The sequence below is a fragment of the Antechinus flavipes genome, chromosome 1 (genome assembly GCF_016432865.1).
Source record: "Antechinus flavipes isolate AdamAnt ecotype Samford, QLD, Australia chromosome 1, AdamAnt_v2, whole genome shotgun sequence".
In the NCBI taxonomy this organism is placed as follows: domain Eukaryota; kingdom Metazoa; phylum Chordata; class Mammalia; order Dasyuromorphia; family Dasyuridae; genus Antechinus; species Antechinus flavipes.
This window is the reverse complement of record NC_067398.1, coordinates 639,018,178-639,036,392: the sequence shown is the minus strand read 5'-3', so window position 1 is coordinate 639,036,392 and position 18,215 is coordinate 639,018,178. Positions and strand designations below refer to the sequence as shown.

The 18,215-nt window shown below is 34.0% G+C and overlaps 1 protein-coding gene across 3 annotated transcripts in view; it reads left to right on the top strand.

The window, feature by feature from the left end:
• Positions 1–18,215, top strand: part of TRAPPC9 (trafficking protein particle complex subunit 9) — a 1,007,235-nt gene that overhangs the window by 472,896 nt on the left and 516,124 nt on the right. For all 3 annotated transcript variants that reach the window (XM_051971143.1, XM_051971142.1, XM_051971144.1), the window contains one exon: positions 7,109–7,251. In XM_051971143.1, the coding sequence (XP_051827103.1) occupies positions 7,109–7,251 (143 nt within the window). The remainder of the gene's footprint in view (positions 1–7,108; positions 7,252–18,215) is intronic.

Below are 18,215 nucleotides of genomic sequence, written 5' to 3'. Positions count from 1 at the left end.
AGGAAAGACCTTAGAGAACATCTACTCCAGCAGCCCTCTTATTTTACAAATGAAAAAACTGTCTTAGAATGGAGGAAATTACTTCTGTAGACATTATGCAAAAAAGCTAATATAAAAATGCAGGTCATAGGAACAAAAACCCAGGATTCTTTCCATTGTACCATACTGCCTTCCTGTGATTGGCTTTGAAAAAATAACTTATGCCTTCATTTTTATGATGATTTAAAACAAATCTTTGTAAATGAGGCTATTTATTTTTGATGTGATACTGTCACTTTAAATGAGTTAAAGGTTAGGTCAGTAATGACCCAAGTGATTGGGGTTACTAGTTTGGGATAGGCCTGAGTGATCCAAACTTCTCAGGTTTACTGAGCCAAGTTGTCCTGTAGATTTTGGGAAAAACAAATAATGGACAACAAAATACCCATATTCAGTCTTTATCTCAGCAGGTACCACTAGAGCTCATCTGCAAGACTTAATTTATTATACCATTTTCTTTTCTGTACTTCCCATCATAATTATAAGAATTTGAGGGAGGAAAATTTTAGTTTCTTTCCTACCTTCAAGCCACCTACCTTCAAGCCATAGAATTAGCATATCAGTGATAGAAAGCTGGATAAGTGTGTCTCCTTGCTTTTATTTTTCTGCAAATTTCTTTTGGAAATTCAACCCATTTTGTAATAGCATTTCAATTACAATAAATTTTGCCCCTTGACTTGGATATGGATTCAAGACTGCAAATTTTTTTGAGACACCTCCCAACACAGTCTGTGACCCCAAACTTTAGGGTCCCCCTTCCCAACCTCAATAGTCTCATGAAAAGAATCCACATATAGCTAGGAGATTCGAGTTTAAATCCTGGCTCTGACGTTAACTTGGTAAATATGTATAAGTCTCTCTTTGAACTTCTTTCCTCATCTTTCAAATGAGCCTTTTCTTGTTTGTACTTTTGAATTATCTCCTTTATAAGGTTGTTGTGAGGAAAGTACCTTGTAACCTTAAAAAAGTATGTGCTCATGAACCCTTATGTTTTGTATTGCTTTGTTATGTATTGTTTTATGTTATTTGTTATGTATTGTTTTATGTTATGTTATGTATTGATTTATATAATTGATTAATATATAATCCTGATTTTCTATAAAAATAAACTCTATAGAAACAGTAAACCTGGTTTCAAAGGTTAAAGATTACAATTGGAAGTAAATGGAGATTTCACTTCAGGAAAAGAAATCGTTTCTTTTCTTGGTCAGATTTAGAATACAGGAAGTGGCAATAATGGAGAGTGATGTATTTTAGGAAAGACATGGATAAGCTGGAAGGAATTTGGGGGAGGAGCATGGATAAACATCATTATACTTGTTATTCTATACAGGAAATTGGAGGAACTGGAGATCATTCTATGAAAGCTTTAATTGAAGGAGCTGAACATATTTAACATGGAAAAAAGGGGAATAAGTATTTGAAGAATTTCTATGTGAAAGATAGATTAAATTTTTTTTTTGCTTGTCTCAAAAGGGCAAAATCAGGCCAAAGCTATTGGCTATAAATTAAAGCTATTACAGAGAGGCAGGTTTGAGTTTGATATAAGTAGAATTTTCTTACAAAGAGAGTTACTTTTGGAATTGGTGAATTCTCTCTTCCAAAAAAAGTTGAATAATCCCTTGACAGCAATTTTGTAGACAAATGTTAAGAACCATGCCTAAGCGTGAAGGAGCAGATTGATTCTCCCAAAGCCTCTGCAGCTATGAATCATAACATACTTGAAGGAATTGCAAATTAGCCTTTACTGATGCAGATGTTGCTTGTGGATTGGGAGTGAAATAAATTGGAGGCAAGAGGGAAGAGGAGAGAGATCAGAGAATGCAACTGACTCTCAGTCTCCTTGTATCATTATCATCCTCTCACATGAAGAGATCTATTCTGCTGGTCAGAATTAGATCCCCAGCAGCCACTGGCAGGTGGCTCTCATAACATCCAGTAGCCACTAACTAGCAGGTTTTTCCCATAACAAATGGCACCCAATGTGGGGCACAAGAAACAAAGAAGCCTCATAAGAGTTGTTCATGAGTAGGATCCTCCCAGGAGAGTTCCTTTGGTAACCTGTGGGGAAGGAAAGGGAGAAGAGACCCAGTAAGACTTTTTCAGTCGGGGTCATTAAAATGGGCCACCACATCAAAGGCCCCAATCAGGAGACTGATGAGAGACTTAGGAAAAATGCCTGTTCTGACTACAATCCTCTTCTCCATTTGTCAGAAGGTTTGACTCCATAACATCTCACATGATTCAATACCTACTATAACGTCTCACTCTGCAACCATCCAGAGGAATGAGACAGAAAAGACTTGGACAAAGATATTCACATTGCTCAGCATGCAGACTCATATCAGCTGCTTCACAGTATTGGACAAACTTACTGACTGTTGTTGGGGGAAAAATAATTATATTCCCATAAAACAAAAAAATGGAGAATTGTTAAGAACCATACCTAAGTGTGAAGGGGTAGGTCGATTCTCCCAAAGCCTCTGTGCTATGAATCATAATACATTTGAAGGGAGTGCAAATCAGTCTTTACTGACACTGATGTTGCTTGTGAATATGGAATGATATAAATTGGAGGCAAGAGAGAAAAGGAGAGAGGTTAGAGAATGCAACTGCCTCTCAGTCTCCTTGTATTGTTACCATCCTCTCACATGAACAGATCTGTTCTGCTGGTCAGAATTAGATCCCCAGCAGCCCCTAGCAGGTTATGCCTATAATAGACAAGATTCTCAATCGTGTGTGTTGGACTCTAGATAGCCTTTGAGATCTCTTTTGCCATTGAGATTCCAACTCTATAGTTTTCCAGGGCCTAGGGTCTTGATTTCATTGATGACATCTAATTACTTTCATATTCTCTTTTCAGGTATCCTATATAGATTCTCTGTTAGCCATCTTGTACTTGCATTTTTGGTGCAAGATTTTTGATTTCTATTAATTTACATTTTATTAGTTTCAATTCAGGCTAGCCTGTCAGGGTCTTTTGGAGTCTGATACTGTCATCAAATGTGTTAGCCATTCTGCCAAACTTTGTCATTGGCAAATTTGATAAGCATGTTACCATCAATAAGTATTTATCAAGCTCTTATTATGTTAGGGATTATACTAAATCACTTACGCTTTTACCTAAATCATAATTAAAGGCTCTTTCAGCCAGTGAATTCATCATCCAGTCTCCTCTAAAGTGAAAAGAATCTGAATCCAATATTGCCTTCCCTCAAAACTACAGCTATCTTACCTATCTCTTACACTATAAATCCATTGGATCTCAAAAGTATAATACCCTGGGATTCTCAGACAGGAAATGTTTTCATTATGTAATCTTTTTAATGTACTCAATAAAATTCTGCCCCTTTTGCTTAATAATCATTTATTTGATTAAATGCAAATCCTGTAGAATCCCCATGTGAGAAAACACCATGTACTGTATAATACCTATTGGTTAACTGGACAATTCACTTAAAATTTTTCTGATAAATAAAAGTTAAGTTCAAAAGTGTAGGTGTTAACTTGCTAGAGAGGCTTTTTTTATGTTAATGACTTATAATGGAATGCCTAGTATTCATTTGGACATAATCTGCCTTAAATGAGGATGATGATGGCATTTATCTTCCAGAGTTATTGTGAGAGGACCAAATGAAATAATATTTAGAAGTCAGCACAGTGCCTAACACATAGTAGGCTCTTAATAAGTCCTTCCTTCTCTCTCTTCCGCCTCTTTCCTACTTTCTCCTACCTTCCCACCTTCCCTCTGTAGGGAATTAAATCATTTATAGGTACTAATAAGAGGAGAAAAATAAATTGTTGTCCATTATATATATTTATCTAGACTTCTTTGAATAATGACTTATCTTTGTGTTACATCTCAACCTACTTTTTATGATGCAGGTATTGGAAAGGAGTATCTTTAAGGCCATTTACAATTCTAAATATTCTGTGTTTTATGCTCTAACATTTCTCCTTTTTCAAATATTCTCAGTTCTGTGTATCCTTTCCTTTCTAATTATTCTTTGTCCTAGGATCCCTTCTACTGTTAATATTCTATGGTTTTATGAAATCAGAATATGAAAGAGGAGCCTTTCCTCTCCCTCTTTATTCACTGACTGGTTCTTCTCCATCCCCTTTTGTTCCATTGCCAACCCTCCCAGCAATTTCTTTTTAAAACACTCTAGTCCTGCCTGCATCAATACAAATTAGCAAGCGAATTCAATGAAAACATTCGGGACAGAACCAACTTACACACTCTTGCTTGAAAGGTTTGACTGAATTTAAACTTTGATTGTAGAGGGACAGGGGTGCATCATCAAATTTTCAATCAGATGTGGATTTTTTGGCTGAAGTGACATATTTGTTGAAGGCAGTGTCAGCTGTCTAAATTTGTGCAGCTCGTGCTCATGGTTCTGGGAAATGAGAAATGCACTGATGGTATTCAGCTGTGCTGCTATAGCTCCATTGTCTTTTGAGTTTGTCTATTGTTTTTGTTTTCCCCCAGAATACCAGATATGGAAAGAGAGTTTAGTGATTAGACCCTAGTTAGATTGTTATGAGATACAACCTGCATTTATAGTTCTCTTATCAATAAAATGGGAAAAATAATATTTTTACTGCCTTCCTCACAAGCTCATTATAGAAAAGCACTTTGTGAACCTCTAAATCATTATGGAAATATGAACACCCTGGGAGGTAGCAGGAGCAGGGGTGCAGTATGAATATGGAGGCAGAAAACTGAGTTTGACTTGAAGCTAAGCTATTTATTTATGTCCTTGGTCAAGTAATTTTACCTATTAGAGTTTTAATTTCTTTTTCTGTAATATGGTAAAAAGAATTACTGCCTTTTCTAACTATCTTGAAAGATAATCTAGTTCTCGTTCATTTTGCAAGTAAGAACATTTAAACCCAGAATGGTTAAACAAGTTGCTTGACATCACAATAAAGAGTGAAATTAGGATCTGAACCCAATTCTCTGACTCTCTGACTAGTATTCTTTCTTTATCTCACTTGATTGCTAACACCAACAAATAAGAAAAAATAATTTTGAAATGCTTTATGAGATTTGAAATGTTCTTTGAATACCAATTCTTAATATTAGTTTTCCAAAAGATAGAAAATGTATGACTCCTGCACTTGAAGAATTTATTTTTAAGTTGAAGAAACAGGACATACGTATACAGAACTGACAAAGGAATGAGTATGAAAAATTTTAATCTTTTGCTTAATAACAAAAATAAAATGCAAAGGCTTTTTACAAAATTGTGGCTTTATTAAATTTTTTCTTCAAGACCCATCCCCTTCCCATCTTTTCCTTTTCTCAGTGATACTCTCACATTTCCCTTGTCTCTTCTCCTTCCTTCTTTGAATCTCTTCAAACACAATATCATGCTAGAGGTTGTGATTCATAATGCAGACAGGTACATTTTTGAAGTCCAAGGACATGAGATCCATTTCTAGTTAGATTAATTATCACCTGTGTGATATTGAACTCAATCTTTCTGAGTTTTAGTATTCTCATATGATAAGGGACTTGAAATAGATTATTCTAAATTATTTTCTAGCAATAAATTCTGTGAGTCTGTGACTCTCAGTAAATGACCCATTTAGGCATAGATTTAGTCAATATTGGGACTTGGGATCAGTGTAAAATTCTGAATTTAGATTAAAAAAACCCAACTGTCACCTCTTCCCTGAAACCTTACTTAGGTTTTTCATTCAGTTATGATGTTCCTATCTGCCTTCATACAACACTTTATTAACTTATTCATTCTTGCATTCAGTTAACAATTATTAAGATCCTACATGGATAAATGGATGTTCAGGGAACCCCAGTACTCTGCTGTAAGGACTACTAAGAGCTTTTTGGGGACTGCTTTCCACCACTGTTGTCTACCTAACCCCCCAAATCTGTGGCTCCAGGAGGCTATAGAATGCATAGTGCATACATATCTGGAAAAATTGTTTCAGCAGGTATCTAACCCAGCCTGAGGATAACTGATGATCCTCAAATCCTTGTATCCAAAATTAGTTCTCTACATAGTACACTGTCCTCTCTAACAAATGTCTGTTTGAATAAATAAAAGCTTCTTACTTTAGAAGACCAATCTATTCAAATGTGAAGAGGTTCGTGATTGGAAGGTTGGATGTGAAAATTTCCCTAGAGGAATAGGCAGATGTGAACAGTTTGTTCCAGTGTACTATGAAGATGGCAGAAGCAGGTACTGTGGAGTACTTAGAGCTTGGTTAGGCTTTGTATCTCAAGCCATTACCATTTATCTTGACTTTTGTCTTACCTCTGGATTTTGATGACTGGATGAAAGAATGAGGTTGACAATTTCCCTCAACTCTCCTTTAATTTTTTTTTATGGGGGTATTTGTGCCTTGCCTGTGGAAGAACCTTCTGAACTTATATAGGTCTGATCAGCCATGTTTGGACATGTTGACCCTGACATAGTAATTTCATTTTTGTCTTTTGAAATACAAATGACAACAATTGACTACTAAGAATCTGCTACAAGCTAAGCACTGGTAATGTGAGGCAAAAATGAAATGATCCCTTCTTTCAAGGAGTTTACAGTCTTTGGGGTGAAAATACTATGTACATATATAAGTAAAGACAAAGTAAATTACCAAGAATTTCTTTGGGATAAGGCACTAGCAAATCCTGAAAATTCCTGAATATTCCCCAGAAATATTCAACTCTCAATTGTGTGGGTAAATGAAGGACCCTAATATTATCTAATATTATAGTGTTAAGAGTGTCAGGTGCACTTTACACAATAATTTTATGATAGTGGTGATTAAGTATGGAAACCTTTACCAAAGGAACCACTGGGTTCCCTTGAGTTAGTCAATGATCTCCACCTCACAATGTGACTTGTAAAGGGAATTGTGGTGGGTAATCATGGCAATATTTAGCATAAGTTTATCAAATGGGAAATTCTGGTGCTGTGAAGTAAGTTTTTCAAATTACCTCTTGTCTCTAAGGTTTCAGCATCCCCAAAAGACAATATTAATCAACTATTTAACTATTACATTGTATTTAATAATACTTTTTTGGGTGTCTTTTTTCCCCTTCTAGACACTAGAAGCCATTCTGAATTTTAAATATTCAGGAGGCCCAGGCCATATTGATGGATATTACAGGAACCTGTCCTTGGGAATTCATGTAGAAGCTGAGCCATCCGTGTTTTTCACTCGAGTCAGTACACTGCCTGCAACAAGGTAAACTTCATCCCTCAAAACTCTATTTTCTTATTAACTTAATCATGTTTATCTATTTTCTAGTTGTTCCAACTTGATAAATATTTATTAAGTACCTGTTATGTGTCCAGGATTGGAGACACAAAGATGTCAGATCCCCCAGTATCAGTCCTTTTTGCAGTATGCAGTTGGCCAGGAGAAGCTGCAGATAGATAATCAAGAATAAGAGAAAATAAAATGTAACAGTTACAAAGTGGAGTCCACAAATGTTCTGTAAGAATTGAAGGAGATTTAAGGAGAAAGATATATTAGATATAGCTCATATGAAGTATAGAGGGGTGATTTGGAAGGCATCATTGGGGAAGTGATCACTGAGTTTAGCATTATAATTCTGCCCTTCATTCGAAGTACTTTTGAAGTCTAGTCAAATGATTGACAAACAGCATAGACTGATTGAAAAAGCATTTGGATTTGGAGTTAGAGATCCAAGTTTAAACTCTATCAGCATTAAACTGATTAGCTATGGAATGAGAAGCAAGCCATTTACTTGCTCTGAGCCTCAATTTTCTAATCAGGGAATAATAACTTCGCTATCTCACAGGGTTGCTTTAATTTATTTAAATAAAATATGTAAGAAGACACTTTGTAAACTTTGAAATGTATAATACAATTGTTACTGATAATTATTATTTCTCTGGATTCTTATAACAATCCCTGAAGTCTACTATATGTTATTAATAAAAGACATATTTTAAATTAAATTTTTACTTCTGTCCTTTTTTGCCATTAGGATTTTTCCATTGTTCCTCCTCCTTTGAGTTGTCTCATATAACAAATTATATTTTTAAAGAAATGGGAAAAAAAGAGAAAAGAAAAAAACCACAGCAAAACTAATGAATTGGTGTATCAAATTGTTGCACTTCTGTAGTTCTCTCACCTTAGCAAAGGAGGAGAGTGGGAGTAGACTCATGTTTATAGAAGATGCATTATAGATAATTCCCAAGCAATTTATCTTTATGCAAATTTTAATAATAATAATAATGTAGATTATTTTTGATGTTTGATTTCAGTGGCTTAGGAAAACTCACAGTATGGAACCTCCCTGTAAACTAGTACAGATTAGCAATTGCTCTGCCATTCATAATTTTAGCAAGTTGTATTTATCACTGAGGGAATAAGTAACTTCTACTGGGTCACATAACCTATGTGTCTTAGAAATACATTCTTATATTCAAAACCATTTCTGTACATAATGTGCTATCCTCTCTACTGTCCACATGAATGAGTATCAATTTTTAACATTGGAAGACCAATCTACCTTATTGTGATTGTTGATTAGAATGTAATGTGTTGATGATTAGAAGGTTGGCCAACATCTGACGTATTTTGTTTCTAACCATAGAAGTTCATGAGCCCTCTGCATTAAAGTCATGGATGGTGCTATGTAGGATGCTATGTAGAATTTGAGATTTAGAAGCTTCTTTTCAGCCTTATAATTTGGCCAGTACATAGAAGTTAGCACTATACTATACTGTGCTGTGCTGGCCTATACTATACTATATTGTATTATGCCATATACTATAGCATGTCCAACCAGTTGGTAGTTCAACTTCTGCTAGACCTCCAGGGAGGGGGGACTACTACATTTTTTGAGCAGCTGTAATTCTTGGAAATGTTTCCTGACATTGAATTAATGTAAAATTTTCATCTTTTCAACTTAGAAATCTATTACTCCTGATTCTGTCCTCTTGTACTCCTTCATTTATACTCTTTCAGGTACTTGGATATATCTGTCATATTCCTCTGTATCTTCTCCTTTCTAAGCTAATAAACATATCCAGTTCTTTCACCTAATTCTAATGGGAAATGGACATAAGACTCTTTACTTCTCTATTGTCTGTCTTTTAGACTTATTCTAGATCACCAGTTTCCTTCTTAAACCGTGATACCCACAGCTGAATATAATAATTTGACAAGAATAGAAAATAGAAGACATATCACCTTTCTTTTCCTAGAAACTAGGCTTCTCTAAATGGGGTCCAGATTCATATTAGATTTTGAGGCTTCTTATCCCACTACTGATTCATACTGAGCTTGCAATCTACTAGAACCCTGAAATCTTTTTCAAAATACAAGCTATCTGTCCATGCCTTCCAACTTATATTTGTTAAAATGCAAGATTTGATATTTATTATTCCTGTTGAATTTCATGTTATTAGATTTATCCCAAATCTGTTAAAATCCTTTTCTATTCTGACTGTCATCCAGTATATTCCACTGTTTTACTAGTTTTGTGCAATCTTGAAATTTGACGATCTTATCTGTTTTTATCCTAGTGTCTAATAAAAATGGTTGAATGATATAGGATCAGGTCCTGCTATGTAACAATGAACTATTAAGTTTTTTTTAAGTCTATCCATCTAACTAGTACTAAATCTCACCCACTGACTATTGGAAATCCATATTGTGGCTTAGTCAATAGCCAGGAATACATCCATTCCAGGGAAATAATTTAACTATTCTTTTACCCACTATAGAATCTTAATGGTAGCCTAAAGTTGAACATTTTTTTTATTATTGTTATAGCTTTTTATTGACAAAGCATATGCATGGGTAATTTTTCAACATTGACTCTTGAAAAAACTTCTGTTCCAACTTTTTCCCTCCTTCTCCCCCCCCCCCCCCAAGATGGCAGGTAGTCCCATACATGTTAAATATATGTTAAACACAATTTATGCATACATATTTATACAGTTATCTTGTTGCACAAGAAAAATTGGATTTAGAAAGAAGGTAAAAATAACCTGGGAAGAAAAGCAAAAATGCAAGCAAACAAAAACAGAAAGAGTATAAATGCTATGTTGTGATCTACACTCATTTCCCAGTGTTCTTACGCCAGGTGTATCTGGTTCTGTTCATTACTGATCAATTGGAACTGATTTTGGATCCTCTCATTGTCAAAGATAGCCACTTCCATCAGAATTGATCCTCATATAGTATTGTTGTTGAAGTGTATAATGATCTCCTGGTTCTGTTCATTTCACTTAGCATCAGTTCATGTAAATCTCTCCAAGACTCCAAAACTATTCATCCTGCTGGTCATTTCTTACAGAGAAATAATATTCCATAACATTCATATACCACAATTTATTCAGCCATTCCCCAAATGATGGGCATCCATTCAATTTCCAGTTTCTAACTACTATGAAAAGGGCTGCTACAAACATTTTTGCACTACAGGTCCCTTTGCTTTCTTTAAGATCTCTTTGGGATATAAATCCAGTAGTAACATTTCTGGATCAAAGGGTATGCACAGTTTGATAACTTTTTGAACATAATTCCAAATTGCTCTCCAGAATGGTTGGATCTGTTCACAGTTCCCACCAACAATGCATCAGTGTCTCAGTTTTCCCACATCCCCTCCAACATTCATCATTATCTTTTTCTGTCATCTTAGCCAATCTGACAGGTGTGTAGTGGTATCTCAGAGTTGTTTTAGTTTGCATTTCTCTGATCACCCTTTGATATGAGTAGAAATAGTTTCAATTTCATCACCTGAAAATTGTCTGTTCATATCCTTTGATCAGTTATCAATTGGAAAGTGGCTTGATTTCTTATAAATTAGAGTCAATTCTCTATATATTTTGTAAATGAGGTCTTTATCAGAACCTTTAATTGTAAAACTTTTACCATTTATTGCTTTCCTTCTAATTTTGTTTGCATTAGTTTTGTTTGTACAAAAGCTTTTTAGCTTGATATAATCAAAATTTTTATTTTGTGATCAATAATGATCTCCAGTTCTTCTTTGGTCACAAATTCCTTCCTCCTCCACAAATCTGAGAGGTAAACTATCCTATGTTCTTCTAATTTATTTATAATCTCATTCTTTATGCCTAAATCATGAACTCATTTTGATCTTATCTTTGTGTACGGTATTAAGTGTGAGTCAATGCCTAGTTTCTGCCATACTAATTTCCAATTTTCCCAGCAGTTTTTGTCAAATAGTGAATTCTTACCTCAAAAGTTGGGGTCTCTGGGTTTGTCAAACACTAGATTGCTATAGTTATTGACTATTTTGTCCTGTGAACCTAACCTATTCCACTGATGAACTAGTCTGTTTCTTAGCCAATACCAAATGGTTTTGGTGACCACTGCTTTATAATATAGTTTTAGATCTGGTACAGCTACGCTGCCTTCCTTTGATTTTTTTTCCATTAGTTCCCTTGAAATTCTTGACCTTTTGTTCTTCCATATGAATTTTGTTGTTATTTTTTCTAGGTTATTAAAATAGTTTCTTGGAATCTGATTGGTATAGTACTAAATAATTAGATTAGTTTAGGTAGTATTGTCATCTTAATTATATTTGCTCAACCTATTCAAGAGCACTTAATATTTTTCCAATTGTTTAGAACTGACTTTATTTGTATATAAAGTGTTTTGTAGTTTTGCTCATATAGTTCCTGACTTTCCCTTGGCAAATATTTTATATTATTGACAGTTATTTTAAATGGGATTTCTCTTTGTATCTCTTGCTATTGGATTTTGTTAGTGATGTATAAAAATGGTGAGGATTTATGTGGATTTATTTTGTATCCTGCAACTTTGCTAAAGTTGTGGATTATTTCTAATAGCTTTTTAGTAGAATTTCTGGGTTCTCTAAGTATATCATCATATCATCTGCAAAGAGTGATAATTTGGTTTACTCATTACCTATTCTAATTCCTTTAATCTCTTTTTCATCTCTTATTGCCGAAGCTAGCATTTCTAATACAATACTGAATAGTAATGGTGATAGTGGGCAACCTTGTTTCACTCCTGATTTTATTAGGAATGCTTCCATTTCTATTTCTATAGTCTCTAATGTTTTTGATAGTAATGTATGTTGCATTTTATCAAATGCCTTTTCTGCATTTATTGAGATGATCATATAGTTTTTGTTAATTTAGTTAATGATATAGTCAATTATGTTAATAGTTTTCTGTCTATTGAACCAGCCCTGCATCCCTGGTAAATCCTACTTGGTTATGGTGTATTATCTTGGGGATGATTTTCTGTAATTTTTTTGCTAATATTTTATTTAAGATTTTTGCATCAACTAGTGAGATCAGTCTATAATTTTCTTTTTTTGTTTTCGTCCTTCCTGGTTTAGGTATCAGTTATATGTTTGTATCATAAAAGGAATTTGGTAGGAGTTCTTCATTCCCTATTTTTTCAAATAGTTTATATAGCATTGGAGTTAATTGTTCTTTAAGTGTTTGGTAGAATTCACATGTAAATTCATCTGGTCCTGGGGATTTTTACTTTGGGAGTTGAATTGTAGCTTGTTCTATTTCTTTTTCTAAAATATGACTATTTAACCAATTTACTTCTTTCTCTGTTAATTTGGGCAACCTATATTTTTGAAGGTATTCATCCATTTCATTTAAGTTATCAAATTCATTGGCATAAAGTTGGGCAGAGTAACTCCCAATTATTGCTCTAATTTCCTCTTCATCAGTGGCAAGTTCTCCCTTTTCATTTTTAAGACTAACAATTTGATTTTCCTCTTTCCTTTTTTAAAACAAATTTACCAAGGATTTATCTATTTTGTTGGTTTTTTCATTGAGCCAGCTCTTATTTTTATTTATTAATTCAATAGTTTTTTTTTTTTTTTTTTACTTTCAATTTTATTAATCTCTCCTTTTATTTTTAGAATTTCAAGTTTAGGGTTTGATTGGGGAGGGGTTTAATTTGTTCTTTTTCTAGATTTTTTTACTTATAAGCCTAATTCATTGATTTTCTCTTTATTTTATGCAAGTAGGCCTCTAGAGATATAAAATTTCCCTTCCTTACTTCTTTGGCTGCATCCCACACATTTTGGTATATTGTCACATTATTGTCATTCTTTTGGGTCAAATTATTAATTGTGTCTATGATTTGCTGTCTGTTTTCCCCTGGCTTTTTATTGAATGTAATTTTTATTGCATTGTGATCTGAAAAAGGATGCACTTACTATTTCTGCCTTTCTGCATTTACATTTGAGGTCTTTATGTCCTACTATATGGTCAATTTTTCTATAGGTTCCATGTACTGCTGAGAAGAAAGTGTACTCTTTTCTGTCTCCATATAGTTTTCTCCAAAGATCTATCATATCTAACTTTAGAAAAGTTCTAAAAGTTAGAAAAGTGTTCTATTTACCTCTTTAACTTTTTTCTTATTTATTTTGTGGTTTGATTTATCTAGTTCTGAGAGAGCAAGTTTGAGATCTCCCACTATTATAGTTTTGCTGTCTATTTGTTCTTTCAGCTCTCTTAACTTCTCCTTTAGGAATTTACATGCGATACCATTTGGTGCATATATGTTTAGTATTGATATTGCTTCATTGTCTATGTTACCCTTTAGCAAGATATAGTGCCCTTCCTTATCTCTTTTAATTAGATCGTTTTTTGCTTTTGCTTAATCTGAGATCAGGATGGCTACGCCTCCTTTTTTGACTTCACCTGAAACATAGTAGATTCTGCTTCAGCCTTTTAGCTTTACTCTGTGTATATTGCTCTGCTTCAAGTGTGTTTCCTGTAAACCACATATTGTTTTATTCTAACTTTTAATCTAGTCTGCTATCTGCCTCCGTTTTATGGGGTAGTTTACCCCATTAACTTTTATGGTTAAAATTACTAATTCTGTATTTCCTGCCATCCTGTTAACCCCAATTTATGCTTTTCTCTTTTCTTTCCCTCTTACCCCACTCTCCAGTATTAAATATATGAGCACTACTTGCCTCATGCAGCCCTCCCTCTTTCGGATCTCTCCTCTCCCTGCCTTAGAGTGCCTCTCCTTTTTTTAAACCTTTCATTTACAATTTTTCTATTCTGTTCTATTTATCCTACTCCTTCCCTTTTCGCTTTTCCCCTCCCACTTTTCAATGAGGTGGGAGAAGTTTCTCTATAAATTGAACATGTCTAATATTTTCTCTTTGAGCCAGTTCTGATAAGAATAAGATTCACACTGTATTCATCCCCCTCACTTCTTTCCCTCAGATATAATAGGTTTCCTTTGCCTCTTCATGAGATGTAGTACTTCCAGTTTTCACTTTTTCTGATACAATTTCCTTTCCACCTCTAGTTCCTTTTTTATATTATAATGGTAAAAATAAATTATACATGTACTCTTTATGTATACTCATAACAGAAATATAATTATCAAGAGTTCTTTTTACTTTTTTATGCTTCTTTTGACTTTTACATTTGGAGGTCAAACTTTTGTTTAGTTTGGGTTTTTTCATTAGAAATAAATGGAATTAACCTATTTCACTGAATGTCGATCTTCTTCCCTGGAAGAAAATGTTCATTTTGGGTGAGTAAATTATTCTTGGCTGCATACCAAGTTCCTTAGCCTTTCAGAATATCAGATTCCAGATTCTTTGATCCTTTAATGTGGACACTGCTAGATCCTGAGTAATGCTTATTGTATCTCCTCTGTATTTGAATTTTTTTTTTCTGACTGCTTGTGGTATTTTTCCCTTGGTCTGATAGTTCTGGAATTTAGCTACAATATTTCTTGGAGTTTTGATTTTGAGGTCTCTTTTAGTAGGTGATCGATGAATTCTTACAGTGTCTGTTTTACCTTCTGTTTCTTTAACATCTGGGCAGTTCCATTTGATGTTTTCCTGAAAAATATTATCTAGGCTCATTTTTTCTTATGATTTTCAGGGAATCCAATAATACTTAGATTGTCTCTCCTAGATCTATTTTCTAGGTCTGTTGTTTTCCTAAGTAGGTATTTAACATGTTTTTTTATTTTTTCTTTTTCTTTTTTTTGTTTTTGTTTTGCTTGACTGATTCTTTGTGTTTTCTTGAGTCATTCATTTCCATTTGTTCAATTCTGATTTTTAATGAATTATTTTCTTCATTTACTTTTTAAATTTCTTTTTGTAATTGTCCATTGAGTTTTTAAATTAGTTGTTTTGTTCTATGGAGTTTTTTTTCCATTTTGCCAATTTCATTTTTTAAGGAATTATTTTTTATTTTTTTTCAATTCACAAATTCTGTTTTTCAAGGATTTGATTTCTTTATCCACTGTATCTTTAAATGAGTAGGATGATTTATCCAGACTTTCTTGCCAAGCTTCCATTCCTTTTTCCCATTTTTCTTTTAGCTCTCTTGTGAGAGCCTTTTTAATTTCTTCTGTGAGAGCCTTGTGTGATGGGGATCGGGTTATATGATCATTTGGGGCTTCAGTTGGAGACAATCTGTTTTTAGTCTCCTCAGGATTTGAAATCTGCTCTCTTTCATTATAGAAGCTATCTATTATTATAGCCCACTTTGCCTTTTTTATTCATTTAAAAAACAACAACATAAAGCAGCTGCAGTACATTCTGGGCAGTGTGGTGTTACCAAGCTTCCTTAACAAACAATAGGAAGTAGCAGTGAAGCAGCAGTGAAGCAGCAGTGGGACAGCAGTGGTTGTAATGGGATTAGCAGCTGTGTTGGTATTAGCAGTTACACACTGAGATCATGCTGAGTCCCTCCCAGTGCTGGGGTGGGTATGGCCAGGTCCCGAGAGACTCTAGCTTTTTGGGTTATAGTCTTTACCTTCTGTCTTTATAGCTTCTCTGCTGATCTACTGGCTTGCTACCAGAGCAGAGCTGCTCACACCGTGGCAAACTTCTTCCCGCAGATTTTCTGCCAGCAGAGACTACACCCTACCTCCTCTGGTTTGCTCAGTGTGAGCTGTTTCACGTGCTCTCATTGCCTGCCTGAGTCTGCCCCTGACCTACCCCTGTTCTGTCCCCATGCAGGAGCAAAAACAAACCTTTTCTGGCGAATTTTGAGATCATCTTCTGTTGGTAATGTGTTGTATTCCCAATATTCGTGGGGTCTGACAATCAAGCACTAATTCTGAGGCTGATTTTCGTAAAAAATAGTTTGAGGGAAAAGGAGAGCTCAGATAGACAGGTGTGTCCTCTCTACTATCTTGGCTCTGCCCCCCAGAAAGTTGAACATTCTTAAGAGTCTTTGAAAAAAAAAAGTTATTCTTCTGACTTAAAGAACAATCTTTTGAGAACTACTGTTCCTTCTCCATATTTATTTAAGTAAAGCTAAGCAATATTTGGAATGACAAGTGAATGAAAGCTTTTTCCATCATTTTGGTCACTAGCATGTAATTTGTAAAGTATTTAGAGTCAAGAAAAGACTTTAGGTTTGATATAGTACTTATTTACTATAAAACCTTTGATTAATTACTTCATTATGGATCTCAGTTTTTTCACCTTTAAAATGGAGATGATAATAATTGTCACAACTTGTTATATTTTTTCACAATAATACTTGTCAAAGGATTGTTATAAGGGTTGTTTTTAATTATCGAGCTCTTTGGATTTGTGATTTACAAGAAAATAAATTTTCTCTCTGTTGCTGTTTTTCCAATATTAGTTTGTTGTGTAAAGTACAATGTTTTAGAGCTACAGCCATATGAATCTTCTCTTTTGTTTTCATTGGTAGTACGTGGCTAAATAAGATGGTGGAAATCACTGTGTAGCTAATAATAGCTTTGCTACAAAGTCAGATATTTTCTTTACTGTTAACATATATTGCTAATTGCATACAGTATTATCTGCTTTGTTTATTCTTATATAATTATTTGCCTATATTAGACTGGGCCATGTTATAGTTTTCTAGATTGAAATTTAACTTAGGTTTTCATTATAATTTTACTATTTATACAGGGTGATAGAATATTATAGCAACTCTAGAACACATCAGAGAAATTTAGAAAATGAAGGAAGAGCCTTGGAATATATAGGATTAGAAGAACAGATTTTAGGAACCTTCTAGTTCAACTCCTTCATTTATCAGAAAAATAAAGAGAGAGGTAATTACTTAGCCAAAGGTGGTAAGTATCATAGGAAGAACTAAAGTTTCATTATCCTTTTTTCTTCTATTACTTTCTGTTATGCTGCTTTCTGGAGTATTTTGTAGAACTTTTAAAGTCCAAGAAATCCAAAAGGTCTTTTAATTTCTCATTCTCTGATGTACATTCAGTGTCATTATGGAAGGACGTGTTAAACCATATGAATTTACCAGATAACTGAAACATATCCTTAAAATATTGAAAATTATTTCTTTTTGCCTTCTTTGATGGAGCCTTACAAATGTGTAATATACTGTTTATTCATGTATGTTAAACATAATTTAATCTTTTATTAGTGACCTAGGATTATCATTAAGAAATTCTGTTAATTTCCTAGTTTTTAATGTGATTATGCTGTTAAGTACTGAGGAGTGAAAGACTGTTCTAAAAGTCAATGACTCAGAATACTGTGCTTTTATAATTTTCCAGTCTACTTTTGTCATTCTTCTGTGTGTGAATTTTCACTGTGAATTTTCCTCTATTCCTTCTGTCATTGTGCTACTCAGTCATAGAATGGCAAGAACATGCTTACTGTAGTGATTGTGGGGTGTTGAAAAAATCCTGTATTAGAGAGTTGTGCAAGCATTGTGAAGTTAAGTCACTTGGCCAGTATGTGAGATGCTGGTCTTTAACCCATTTAATTTGAGACCATTTCTATCACATAGGCCAAACTCTTTGTCAGGACTAAATTTCCGAAGAATAACTGTAAAGAGGTACATATCAAAAAAATTAACTGAAGAAATATGGAATTAGGTATATGACTAACCAGATTCATATGGGGAAAAAAGTATTTTAGTTTCCCTTGCTCTATATAAATTAGCAGTGTGAAATGACAGGTCTCTTCCTCTCCACCAAAAAAATAGATTGATTTTAATCAGCATAAGTGAGGTACAGTGTCCAGAATGAGGGAAGTGAGCAGACTTTAGCTTTTTCCAGTCATCAGAATACATCCAAATATTATGCTCATGTTAAGGTGTCATACTTTCTGAAGAACATTGACATTCCAGAGAAGAGTAATTGGGATTATGCTTGTATCAAGCCAGATGAAGATCTGTGAAACAAGTTAAGAATATTTAGATTAAAGAAGAATAGGTTTA